The sequence below is a fragment of the Sciurus vulgaris genome, assembly GCF_902686455.1.
Source record: "Sciurus vulgaris genome assembly, chromosome: 12".
Taxonomy (NCBI): Eukaryota; Metazoa; Chordata; class Mammalia; order Rodentia; family Sciuridae; genus Sciurus; species Sciurus vulgaris.
Window position 1 is genome coordinate 85,479,769 of NC_136473.1, and position 14,756 is coordinate 85,494,524.

General features: G+C 30.5%; 1 protein-coding gene across 4 annotated transcripts in view; it reads left to right on the top strand.

Moving 5' to 3' along the window:
• DENND1B (DENN domain containing 1B) overlaps window positions 1-14,756 on the top strand; it is a 232,239-nt gene that overhangs the window by 137,489 nt on the left and 79,994 nt on the right. For all 4 annotated transcript variants that reach the window (XM_079107996.1, XM_079107998.1, XM_079107997.1 and 1 more), the window contains 2 exons: window positions 1,856-1,901; window positions 6,804-6,905. In XM_079107996.1, coding sequence (XP_078964122.1) covers window positions 1,856-1,901; window positions 6,804-6,905 — 148 coding nt within the window. The remainder of the gene's footprint in view (window positions 1-1,855; window positions 1,902-6,803; window positions 6,906-14,756) is intronic.

Genomic DNA, 14,756 nt, shown 5'->3' on the forward strand with positions numbered 1-14,756 from the left:
GGAACTTAACATACCATGGACTTTCTGTATTATACATCTTGTGGGTGGGATATCCTAACCTGGGGTGAATTGGAAGCTTTCTTGGTAACGCTAATAATTTTATACTATTTTGGATGTTTGGAGGGCTTAACATAAAAAGATCTTGTGTTTTACCCACCTTATTTAGTGACAGAAGCCCAAACTTGGTTGTGGGGTCCCAGTACAGTGATGTACTTTTTTTTTTTTTTGGTTATCTGTGGAGTTCCAGGGATGAAAACTTGAACTAGGAAGCAACTGACCCTCCCTTATTTAAGTAAAAGTAGAACAGTTCACTTTTGTTCCTCCTATTTCCTTTTGACAGAAGAAAATCTGTTAGGTCTTAAGGATATCGAGACCTATAAATAGTTCTCAACTTTCAGTTAAATGAAGTATCCAGAATATCAGATCAATTCCAGATGGTCTGTTGCATAAAAATTAAAAAGAATAGAAAGGAACAAAGCTACAAAAGGCAAAGACAACTGGGAATTAGAATGTAGTACAATAATAAGTAATGAACTAGAATGTACAGGCTATTGAGAAACAAAGAACTTCAACAATTTTGTTTTTGGGAATTCTGGAAGTACATGTTAGTGTTTAGCCATCCTTAAATAAACTTAGAACTCTCTGAGATTACTTTGAAATCTCTGATTCTGTCAAAGTGCCTGTTTGTTTTATCTATTACTGTTTCTCAGTAGAAAAGTGAACACACAGGAGTTTGGACAGCTCTTTTAATAATGGCAGTGATGTTTAGGAAATTATGCAAATCCTTTGAGAAAGAGGATTATCTGTTTGTCTTAATAGAAAAGGTTTGCATTTATAAAATAGAAAGTTGTCCATAAAAGAATTGCCAAAATGTTTTATTTTTAAATAGATATTTGTTCACCCATCTTCTGTCACTTTTGTAGACATCTATACATTCTTATGTTTTCCTGTTAGATAATAATTTAGTTTGAAATGTCAATTTGAATAATTTCCTTCTTGTATTTCCTGAAAAATTACTAGTAACATAGATTTTATATATTAGAAGTTATTTAATGTTTGCATTTCTGCTAAGGTATAAGATTCATAAGGAAACACATTCCAGCCATATTGTTTATTCCCAAGCCCCAGGCCCAGGGCCTGGTACCTCCAAATATCAGGTGTTGAATTAATTAGTACAAAATCCTTGTTGTATTTGAGTATTTTTAATTTACTAAAATTTTTATATTCATTACACCAAAAGTGGAATAAATCTGAATTTATAAACTTAAATTAAAGGTGATATACATGAGGGAAGAGAGAACATTAGGGGAGGAACTTGTTTAGTTTTTGCACCTCTACTCCCAGAACACTGCCTGGCACACATTAAGTCTCAATAAATATTTGACGACTATGTGACTGACTGACTGAATAAATATTTGGAGACATAATATGTATGAAATAATAAAGACATTAAGAAAATCACAGAAACAAGTATCTAATTGAGAAAATATGTGCAAAATGTAATAAATTTGATGATTATTTAGGATATATTTGCTATGAGGTATATGGAAAAGATTCAACTCAGACTATGGCCTAGGCCCTGATATTCTTCATACTAAAAAATGCTTTTTAGGCATTATAACTCTTAATTATAAATGATTTTGTGACTTTTATATAAACCAACCTTAATTTAAATATTAATGACCTGTAGGATTAAATTTGAGTTTTATATATTGAATAATTTTGAATTTAGAATGTGCTATGCTGGAACTGAGCATTTAGTAAATTTAATTTTTTAAGCATTTGAATTACTTATATTGTTGTTTCAGTTTTAACAAACTATATGAATCTATACATATATATATTTTTAATTTAGTGCCCCAATGCCATACCTGATTGGAATACACTCCAGCCTCATAGAGGTGAGTATCTTTCAGAAATGAGATAGTGATAAAATTAACTCATTAAAAATAATAGTTAAAATAGTTTTGTTTGAAAGATTATCAAATGAATAATACCAAGCAGTGACTAGGTTCATATTTAGGTTATACTTAAATGATCATTTTAAAAAGGTAGCATTGAAATAATTTCATTTAAATTCATATACTAAATTAACATTTTTAGTGGCATGAAACCCATGAAAGTAGGTTATATTTGGTAGAAGTTATATGGTAAGTTTTAAATACTAAACACTTTAATCCTTGATGAATCACTTTTCTTTATGGCAACTTGATATCTTTTGTATCTCTTGGAACTATATTTTGAAGACTAAAATTTACATATTTGTGGCTCATAAAATGAAATGTTCTTATTTTTAAAACTTCATTTTTAGTTTATCACTATGCTTTTTCAAAACGTGATTTTGACACACTAGTAACAAACTTTTAAATTAGAACATAGCTCCTATTTATATTTTGATTTTCAGTCCTGTTAGGGGATGAAAATTTAGGATTTTTTTTAGCTGTCACCATATCATTCCAAAATGATTTCTGTGATTTAAATTATCCTTATAGTGAAACTACTTAAACGTCAAAGTCCTTGAACCTGAATCGGTGATTCCAGAGCAGACTTTTTAGAAGATTAGCATCTAAAAGCATAAACAAAACCATTATGAAAGTGGAAAATTTGAGTCAGTTGAATGGTATCATTATGCTGGATGATTTCAGTTTTATTCGAATAATTTTCTCTTTTGGCTGATTGTACAGATCCACAATTTAATCTTATTTCTAATTAAACTAATGAGTTAGGTGTGGTTTTCTTAGTTGCTGTTAATATATATACCATCAGACCTTTGATCAAAGAAGATTCTATTGATATATTTTAAAATTCTCAAGGAACACATGAGAGAGTAATGTCCCTGCAGAAGGCCTGGGTTATAGAATTACACCTGAGCTCTATTTTGGGGGCATTTATTTTCTTTTTGCAAAATGCTAGGCAGTATTTTTCATTTACTTCATCATTAATAGAAAGTACATTTTAGTGAATTTTTACTAGGTTTGATTTTTTTTTTTATATTGAAGTTTGGGTTGGATAACTATGATTTCTTATATTTTATTCATTTTTATGAAACTTTATTCTTATAAGCTAAGGTATTTTCAGTGGAAAAAAACAAAGTATGTGGAATAGATGAATATAGGTATTCAGTCTGGTATTAGATCATGGAATATATCACTAGCATTTTATCAGTTTTTTTTGTTTGTTCGTTTTTGTTTTTGAAGTGCTAGGGATTGAACCCAGGGCTTTGCATATGATAAGCAAGTTCTCTACCACTGAGCTATATCTCCAGCCCTGACCGGTAGCTTGACTTGATACAAATCTAATCATGGTTAGATTTTTGTTTTTCTTAGAGAAATAATCAAATTTGATTTTTCATATAGTGTGCATTTTCATATTAGTATCTTCTTGTATTTAATGAATGTAATATACTTAATTTTTCTATTTATTTATACAGACACCAAATACTTAAAGTTGTTGACTGTACCTATTGATATTTTGTTGTTTTTTACATAATATTCTATATCAGTTTTCAAAACAACTTGGCTTTCCTAAACTAATATAGAAAGGGTACATGTTTTAAGTGTTCAATCACATCATGTATTTATTGGTCATGTATAAAGAAAGTTAGCACTTTTTTAAAGAGAAAATTTAAGAATTATTTGCTTTTTTGAAATATCTTCAAAAAATAGTGCATTCTAACTTTAAATAGGTTTCTATTATTAAACGAGAATATTTAGAGCCACGATTGGTTGGTTGAAATTGTAGTTTTTATTCACCAGGTTTATTCAAGTGCCTTAATAGTCAGCTATATTTGGTATATCTGGTTTAATAGTAATTGAGAATATATACTTGAAACTTCAGGAATCCTTTTAAACCACTTGGGTATCATTTAGTAACTTTTTCTTGATGTATTACACAATGATATTATATGTTGCAATTCTGTTCTTACTATGTCATTATTGGACTTTTCAACTAAAATTTCTATCTTTTGTGCTTATTTTATAATAAATAATTTATAATTAAAATATGAATATAACTACTTACATAGTTAATACGTTAGACTGAAATGAGTACGTTTTTGCATTTTATTTAGTAGTTACAGTTAATTTTTTCAAGGAAGAATCAAAGTAACCTTTTTCCTTTCTTGTTTAAGACAATTTCTACACATTACCAGTCTTATAAAAACTTCCAAATATAGTTATTCCGAAACATGATATTAATGCTATTTGAAATCTTTTCAGTTATTTTTATGTAACCATGAGTAAAGGATGGCAGAAAGTCTCTTCTTGAAATATAAAATGCTTTCATTATAAAGGAAAAAGATATTTTGTTCTTCCTGAAAACTAAACTTCAGGGATGATCTCAAAGCAGACTAAGACATGTAAAAGTGATTAAGGATAAAACTACAAATATGAGGGTTGTCTTAACTTGTTTCATTTTACAAAGTACTATAAATGACATGTTGTTCCAGTTTCATAAGGTCATATGTTTGCTGCCATGATATAATTTCTTTGCATTAATGTGTATAGTGTACATTTGTAGCCACATGTGCAGAAGGGTTAAATAGAGGGCATGAAAAAGACTTAACTTACTTTAACACCTTACTGTTTTCTTAATAAACCTTTCAGTCTCTGTCCAGTATTATTTTCTTATTTTTGAAGAAAAAGAAATTCTTTTCTCACCTTTAATTTTATATATCATAACTTTATAAGATATAAAAATATGAGGCAGATAAAGAGGTAACATTTGATGTTTACATTCCCATTTAGAAAAAAATTGCTTGAGTTTGGAGACAAAAAATAGTTAACATACTGATAATATTCCAGATTTTCTTTTAAAAATACTAATTTTCTTCCTTCCTTCCAAATTATTCCAATATTAGGGGCTTTCAGTTTCTTAATTATAAATGAATACAGTTTTCCATTCTTTTTAAATTTTTTAAATTTTCTCTTTGAGATAGTCTTTCTCAGACCCTGTTGCCCAGGCTAGCCTGGAACTCATGATCCTCCTGCCTCATCCTCACGAGTAGCCTGCATCATGGGTTTTTTTTTTTTTTTTTTCATTGATTAGTTCCTTGAAAAAAATTCAGTAGGCATCTATTATCTGACTTCATAAAACTAAACGCAATTTTGATAAAAGTATGTATTTCATATTAATGCCAGTTTACTTAGATTTTAGTATGTTATTACAAAACATTTTGGTGCACGTTGCCACTATCCTGTGCTATTTTAAAAAACTAATTTTATCCCTCAAAATATATATCAGGCCTTCCAGATTATTTATATAGTCTGGTATAAAATAAACTTAAAAATGAAGACATATATTATAGTTATAACACACTTTATCCAAATACCATTACTATAAATACATCAATATAATATGTATTTACTTACAAAAGTTTATTATATTTATACTATAGTTAATTTATGAGTAAACACATATTTCTGTATTTAAACCTCTTGTAGTATATGTAGAAAGAAAAGGAAATGAGTGTATTTATAAATTTTTTTTGAAGTAATATCAATAGTATAATCAGAAACAGTTCCCTGTATCTTAGAAGTGGCCATCTTTTAAGTCTTACTTCATAGCACAATGTCTTTTACAAGATAGATGTTTAGAATAGTGTATCTCCCAAGAATCCATACCTTACATAGACATTATACCTCTCTTAAATCATGAATTCCCTACCTGAGGCTGTTAGTTTCCCTAGCAGATTTAACATTCTACCAAATATGCAGAGATTTGAAATTCTTTAATAGATCAGAGAAATTTAAGTCATAACCAATTTAAAACAAAATAATTGATTGAGCCAATTTAAAATGTAAGATATTTAAATAATAATTTTCCAAAATTATTCTTACTCTACAATGAAACTTTAAAAATACTACACAGAATTTTTTTATTGATTTGTTATTAGTTGACCTATAAAATTATGGAATTCTAAATTTGTGGATTTATTTCCTTAATGAGCACATTACTTATCTTTGAGGAATAATACTATTTGCTATAATTTAAATCAGACAAATAGAAATCAGTGTTTTTTAAAGTTATTTGTTGATTTAAATAGGACAAGTGAACCATAAATATTTCCTTTAAGATTAAAAAGTTTGATAAAAGTGTAATTTACTGTAATTTGTGAACATATTGAGATATGTTGACTATTTTGACTAAAACTTTTAAATAATTAAGACAAATAAAATAGTCAATCTGATAGGCTATTAAATTTCATTCTTTACATTCATGTGAGGAATATTGCTAGCAATAAGTTCCAATTTACTCTCCTCTATTATTTTCTCTTAAGCCACTTTCAGTCCTCATCATCAAAATATATCTACTGGTATGGAAATGTAAAGAAAATGTTTATTAATTTAAAATGCAGATCAATACTGTAGTCATAGTTATTCATTTATGTTGTCACTACAGTATGATTTATGCTGAACATAGGTATGGAGCTGGGTACAATTTACTGTATCATGGGATTGATATTCAATTGATGAATCTTAAATATTAAAGGTTTTTATGATATAAGTGTGCCAATTTTATAATAGGATTTTGTTGCAATATCTTTGGTAATTAAATTAATTCAATATTAGATGAGCAAATACTGTATTTTAAGCATTTCAACAAAATATTTTGAATTGATAGCTGTCAAACTTCCTTTCTCAGAAGACAAAGTTGTTTATATTCTTTTGTGATGTAGGATTTAAAAAAAAAAAATTCCAAGCCTATTGCATTAAGATAATATTTTGGTATTTCCACAAAACACCAAAAATATATAGTTTTGTATGGAAAATATATTGTCTTTTTCATATGTGTTTTTTAAACAGAGAGTGAAAACCAAATCATTGGAAGATGTGGTTATGTTAAATGTTGACACAAATACCTTAGAATCACCATTTAATGACTTGAGCAACCTGCCAAGCGATGTGGTAAGTCTGAAGGATATTTTGTGGGGAATATATGTGTTTTCTCCTGGACCCTTGAGTTAAGAGTTATTTTCTCACTTTTTATCTTAAATAAAAGGGTTGGGTGTGTGCAGGTGGTGTGAGAGGAATCAATGTAGTTCTATTTTTAGCATTTTTACCTTTTGGCAGTTGAGGAGATGTTGAATGGGACATCATATTCCTTATTGTAAAAGTACGATCATAATTAAAAAGCTAGATGCATTCATTAGGCAGAGTTTCTTTAAACGTAAGTCTCTTCATCTCATCTTAATCATTATATTACAAAGTAGGCATTTCTGTCTGCCTAGTGGCATGTCTTGCAAAAGAATGAGAGAGTTTTTGAAGGCAAGAAGAAGAAGGGGGCCAATTATCGGCTTTTGCTTCCCTGCCACCTGCCAGCGCTTTTCCTTTTAATTAATGATCTGATGGCACTGGTCAATATAATAAGAAATGCTTGTACAGTTGGGGTCAGAAAATTCTGGCTTTGATCTCCCTCAACTTTCTGAAACATTTATTTGTTTTCTCTAAATTATTTCAGTTTTATTTTAATCTTTTCTATCCTGCTGAGGGCCGCAAGAATGAAAACCTACACTGTTTGTCATTTGCTTTGGCAGAGCAAAGACTGCTTACTTAGAATTCTATTTGTAAATTAAACTGCAAACGCAGTTTGTCATAAAAGACATCTGATCCTTTTGAAATGACGAAAACTGTCTTTTGTCTGTAAAGGCTGATAAATTAAGTGCCAGTTCTCTTTTGGTCTTTGATCTTGCAGAGGGTTTGTGTGCATGTGCATTTGTGTCTGCAGCTTATAATGGGACATATTCTGTATTTCATGTTAAATAGTCTCCAAAAGTACATTTTTTGGCCTTTGTATTCCTTAGTGTAGGGCAAAAATGCAAATGAGTACTATTTCTGTATATATTTTATTTAATGGGCTACTTAAAAACATCCTTATGTTTTAGTTCTAAGTTAAAATAACTCCCCTTTTTAAAAAACACAAAGCATTTTCAAGGATATTAAAATTTGGGAATTAAAAACCCTTCATAATATATTTTTCTGTAAATCATAAGTGCTTTGAAATCCATTATTAAGGATTTAAAAATTCCAAATTCCAAATATATAGCCATACTAGCCTTGATTGTTCTTCTGGTTAGTGATAGGAAAAATATTATTTCAAAGTCCAAGTAAGATTATTTATGACCATAAATAAACTAAAATGCTTGCTGACCTTGAGGCGCATTACTCTGAACTATTTTATTTTAACTCTAGTGAAAATTCATGCTGTTTGAACACATCCACACCCAGGCCAATGAACAATTATCTTTTCAGCTCATTATAACTAGATGGTCTCATTATAAAATTTTTCAGAAACTGCTAGAAATGATTAGTTATTCATTTAGAATCCCATCAAAGTATTCTTCAATGAATGGAGAAATAATTATAAAAAATAGAATCCAAACTTTTAAGAATTGTTTTCCTGTGTGTACGTATCTCCTACTATTAATGCTCTATGGAGAAAGGATTGTTTATAAAAGAGAAAAAGGAAAGAGAAAGAAATTCAGCTTTTTTTATATACGATATTAAAAATTTTATAGTCAGCTTCAGTGAGATGATTCTTTGAGAAGAACCCTGCTTTTTTAAAATTGAGAAGTACAAAATTGGTTTGATAATTAAGACATTTATTTAAATAGATGAGGATGATAAATAGTATTCATGAAAGTACAAACGTGTCTTAAACATAAAAATATAAAAGATGATAGATCATTGTGTAGTCTACTCATAAACAACATAACTAAACAAAATGTAGTATTTAAAATAGGTCAAAAGGAACACTGCATGGTGTGGTAGATTGATTATAAAAATGCTTGAAACCGAAGGCCACAGACTTACAGACAATTTGCAGGTTGGATAAATGATAATTATTCTGCAACAGAGCCAGGATCATATGTTGAAAGTATAAAAAATTTTAAAGTTAGAGTAATTTTCTAAAAATATTTAAGGTGATTGTTTAACCTCTCTCTCATAGCTCCATAGGAAATATAATGAAGTATCACAGCATAGTTTTAAAATGGCAAATGTTTTTAATGAGTTGTGTTAAAATCACAAATGATTTTACTGAATTTTTATGTGTAATTTGAATTAATAGTATGTATTTGAAGCCTGAAAAATATTAGTATTGGTATTGTTTGATTGTTTAATAAGTTGACTGAGATTTAAATGGAGGGCCTTTTAAAATCATCCACCAAAGCATTTAAATTATACTTACAGGCTAGATGACTTTCTATGCATGTGCACTCTATTATTGTGTCAGATTGACCAGTGGTCTTGGCTGTTCAAAGGTCAGTGGTCACAGTTGTCCTGAATTACTAGTTCTTTTTTCCTGTGGACCCTCTGCTGTGTTGCATGCTGTAATCTTCTTAATGGCTTCATTCCAATATTCACACATAATATTTTAGATTTATTGACTGTTAGAAATACTACCATGCCAGTAGCAGTTCCGCTACTCTTAAGGTATTTAAAATTGGAAAAATAAATCAGGGCAAAGCTTTCAGGAATCCTTTGTTTTCCTTGAGGGAGGGGAAAAAAACCTCTCTTCCTGTCTTCTGACAAGAACACTTGTTTTTTTATTTCATCATTTCACTATAGATTTGTATCATTAACACATACACATACAAATATTTTTATACAGTGATTTTAGTGATATTGATTATTACATGGAATAACTTTTAAAGGCATTAGCTATATTAAAGTATGTTTTTATACATTTTTTGTCTATGAACATATTATGACTCACTTTTTGGTGGTGATATGTAGACATCTTTGAACATATATAATCTGAATGTTTTGAAATAGAAATGTAAAATTTAGGGCTAAGCTACTATCAATCATAGTTAGGGTTATTGTATGTTTTTAAAAGTGGGAAAAGGAGCTAGTTGAATTAAATATAACATTTGAAATCTCAAATAAGTTCATTTTAATTTAAGAAAATGGATTATTGAAACCTTCCATTTCAAATACACATACAAATTTCATTTCAATTACATAACAATTTAAAATGGTATATTTCCAAGGTATTTCTGTTCATTTTAATTTTTATCATCAACATTTTAAAAAGTATTTTGGAGATTGGGGCTATTTCAGAAATACTAACTTGTGTAACCCACTTATTAGAAAATTAAGCTAATGATTAGAATTACAATAAGATTCAGGAAATCTGTACTCAAAACAATTAAGGTAAACAATTGTAAATTAACTCCCAAAGACAGAAGTAGATTAGAATTGATATCTGAAAAAGTTTTATGTATTAGGCTATTCATTACAACAGGCAAATTAATTTACTTATATTTCTTAATTGTCTTTAAATTATTTTATCTCATTAGGTTTTAAAAAGTAATGTACTATGTTGTTGATCAAAATGCTTATCTTTATTTTAGACAAGAAAATGAAGGCACACAAAGTATACACTTAATGGTGCATCTGATTTAATGTATATAGGTTGATCATCAGTCACATGCTCCAAATACTTGACTATGTCCCTTTCAGATAAATGTGATATACAGTATAATAAATGGTCATTTGAAATTTAATATCAAAGCTTATTTACCATTGTTATATTGTTAAAGAAATATCAATATGATCTATTTGGTTTAAGGTTTTCAGATTGTTCTAAAAATTTTATTCTCATCTTATATATTATACTATTGGAAAAATTATTTTCTATTTTCTATCATGAGAGTATATTGAAAATATAGTGCATTTAGGAGTTCTATACGATTCACTGTATACCCCAGTGATAGAATAACTATGTTTGGTAAAAAGAATTTTTGATAACTAAAATATTAGAAAGACCTAATTATATAAAATGGTCTTATCTTAAATGCCATACATGTAATAGTGAAGCCTTTAAGTATTATCTGAAAAAATATGTTAATGGTTTAACATAACCATGTGATAGCAAAAGGAAAGACATAACTTACTCCAGATCACCCCAAATCACTAAAAACCTAAAGAACTAGAGAAAACAACTAAAACTTTCATTTTAAATAACATTTTTGGATCTCTACACTTATTTGGGAATAAGTTTGAAAAACAATTGATTATTTCAGAGAAATTTTAAATCACCTTTTCCAAAACCATTGAAGTATATACTGACCTCTTATGACCATGCAAGTTGTCAATAGATATGTTTAATTCATTGAATATTTCCTCTAATTTAACATGAAGGTTTAACATGTTAAATGTCATAATATACATTATAAAGAAAAAAAAGGCCCCAGAGAGTATTATATTAGTTCCAGGTTTGCCTCAGCTCTGCTATAATCCTTATCATGCTTAATGGTAAGTGAAGTCCCTAACAGATTTCTGGGGTGGCCATGTTAGAAAGAATAATTTTATTCAACTTATAGCAGAGTTTGGAAAACATTTTATTTGGTTTACAGAGAAGACTTCAGGAGAAAATACTGCTTTCAGTTTTCCTCTGAAGTGTGTTCATGCACACGCTCTGAGCCCCTAGCTTCAGAATCCAGGCATCTGGTTATGCCTTGCCCCCGCCACACAGCCTTGATGCAGTACTCTGTAAATAGTAGGCATTCATTAAATGATTGTTGAAGGGAAACATAATTGCCCTTATTAAAAGTTTGCTTGTAAAGTCCCTGTTTACAGTCATCTCCTAGAATATTTTATAAGGATATTTTCATTTGACTTTCATAATAAATAAAAGAAGAAACCTGGAAGCATATTTGAAATATACTTTTTTGTTTATGAGTACAACATTTTATTTCCTGCCTTTGGAAAAGGAGACTGTCTTGTGAGGGTATGATTGTACTTCTGTACACTAATTGTCTGTGGAAAGATACCATACTTGTATAAATGGTTATTTTCAGAGATGTGATATTTAAAAATAGGCTTTTTGTCTGCATGTTTGTAGGTAAAATATTATATATTTGACTATTTTCCTACTGTTCTTTTGGTGTATATTTTAAGAATATAAGCCTTAAGTGTAAAAACAAAAATAAAAAACCTCTGACGCCTTAAATGTGCTTTCAAACATTTCAAAGATCTTTGTTATTTTCTCTCAAGTGAATGAGGCAAGCTGTTCCTCCCACCAGGCTTTAGTAATTCCCCCTTTCATGTCTCTGTACTTTTGCCATTTCTAAAGTTGATTTATTGTTTGCTACTTTTAGTGATTTTAAATGCTCATGAAGTCTTTGGCATCCTCATGACTTTTCATTTCAAATTAATTATCCAGCCTTCTTCTATTGCCCACAGCCCATCCCTCCCATATTACCTTAATAGCATGCTTCTCTCTGTTCTTAGAGCTAATATTTTTTAAAAAGGTAAACTTTGACTTTTGACTTTTAAAATTATTCCAAGATATTTCCAAGATAAGACTTATTGTAGTCCTTTAAATTGTTTACTTTTCCATATTCAAGAAACTCTTTTGGTGTGATAGTCAGAGCATTGTCACAGTAGTTGTTCCCCAATTTTGCTTATATCATGACTTGGTAAACTTTTAAATGAATTGTGTTCTTGGTGCCCATCATAGATATTCTGCTCAAGTAAACAAGAGTAATAAATGTAAAGGTATGCCTTCAACGGATTGTTTGTTTCACCACTCCTTCATTCATTCATTGAACAAGTATTTGTCAAGCACCTGCTATCTGCCCATATTTCGCTAAGAGCTGGGAATAAAGTGGTGAAAAAGAAAATATGTACTCAATTTTATGCTGTTTACATTGTGTTAACAAACACTCATCTAGTATTACAAGTTGGGACAAATGTTGTAAAGGAAAGGAACAAGGGAAAGTAGAGGAGAAAAACAAGGAGATATCCTAATTTAGATTAAGGGTAAGATGGGTAGATTGGACCTACTCTAGGCTCACTGATAGAGAGGAAACAGTTTGCATTCATTGTGTAGCAAGTTATTGTCTTATGTGGTAATGCAAGGCTCTTGAGAGCTCAGATGTTCTATTTGTATATCATAGGACTGTAAGCCTGAAGTTTGTTTTTTTCTTTAGGCAAGACAGCAATCTGATGCTGTGCGGGTTGCATTGAGGGTGGGATTTCAGGAGCACCTGTTTGAGAAACTATGTAAGAAGTCACAGGCTTGGTCTATATTCTTATTTCATCTATCACATATCCTTTTGTACTGTTTGTTTCTCCTTTAGGTGACATATTTATTAGGGTAGACTAAGCCGCTGTAATGGAGACCTAAGCACCCATTCCTAGATAAAAATAGAAATTTATTTCTCTGTTGTATAATAATTAACAAAGAAAGTTGTTCAGAGCTGTGGGGTGTCTACCGTCATCGACACATGTTATCCATCTCCAGGATTAAGGTAGCTGTTTGCCCTCAAAAGAGAAGGGAAAATCCAGGGAAGGGTACTCACATCCCTTTTAGGGCATAGCCTGAAAAGTGTCACATTCCTCAGGTCACATTTCTTTTGTCAGAACCCAGCCATATGGCCACACCAAGTCACAAGGGATGTTGAGAAATAACTGGGTTAACTATGCACCAGTTAAAACTTAGGATTTTAGTTACCAAAGAAATGGGGAGTAAATGTTTGTGAACTGTCAGCCCTGTCTCTGTTCCCACCAAACTAAAGTGAAAATAATTTAGCAAAGCTGATACATCATTCTTAATAGTAAAACTAAGCTTAGTGTGGCAGGAATATCTTTCTGTAGAAGTGACCTGAATGGTGGATATGAGTCAGCCAAGCAATGGAGGAAGAGGAAAAGCATTTACCAAAGATTTGCTATGAGGAAGAGGTGGACAGAATCATGAAATGGAAAGAAAGCCTCTAGGTTGTGTGACAAATAGAAGAGTTATGCAAAATGAGGTGGTAGAGATAGGCAGGGGTGATCAGAAAAGACTGTGTTTCTTTAAAAGACCTTTGGATTTTATTGAAAATTCAGTGACAGTTTTTAACAGAGGAATAGTGTCATCTATTTGAAGTTAAAAAAATATCATTTGGGGTTCTGGGTCTGGAAGGTCACTGAGTTTAAGAAATGAAACAGGAAGATCTGTGAAGTAACCATTTGCAGTGGTCAAAGTGAAAGATGATAATAGTTATTTGAACCTGGTAATGGCAAGGATTTAGAGAAAAGTGGACGGATTTGAAAAGTGTATCAGAGGTGGAATTGACAAGCATTGGTGGTGTATTGCATATGGCGGATGAAAAAGGGTAAAATACTCAGTAGGACCTATAAACTTCCTTTGAGAATAACAGAATGAATGAAAGTGATGCTGGCATGACCTTGAGTTTGATATGGAGTATTAGTCAGCTCTCCCTCATTGTAATAAAAACCTGAGATAAACAACTTATAAGGAGAAAGTGTTTATTTTAGTTCATGGTTTCAGAAGTTTCAGTCCATGGTCCATGATAAGAGCATGTGGCAAAGGAAACTGCTTGCAGTGGCAGTGGCATGACAGAGTTAGGAAAGGGCCAGGGTCTGAGTATCTCTTTCCAGGGCATGCCCCAAGTGACTTAACTTCTTTCAGTTAGGTTCTACCTCTTAAAGATTCTATCACCCGAGTAGCACTGTGGAATGGGGACTGAACTTCTAACACAGAGACCTTTGAGGAACATTTCATATCCAAACTATCCAAATTATAGCAGGTAGGGATAAGAGCAATTTGGGTTGTCTTAAGATGTTGCTGAAAGGAAAATAGTTGTAGATAATTCATGCTAGTTAGGGTTTGATGGGTAATTTAAGCATACCACTACAAGGTTATTCTTTGTAGATGACTATATCATATGCTTTTCAATAAATGTTAAGAGTTTTAATTGTTTTAATCTTCAAATAGAAGCTTGTTAGAAAATTAGTGTTCTGATA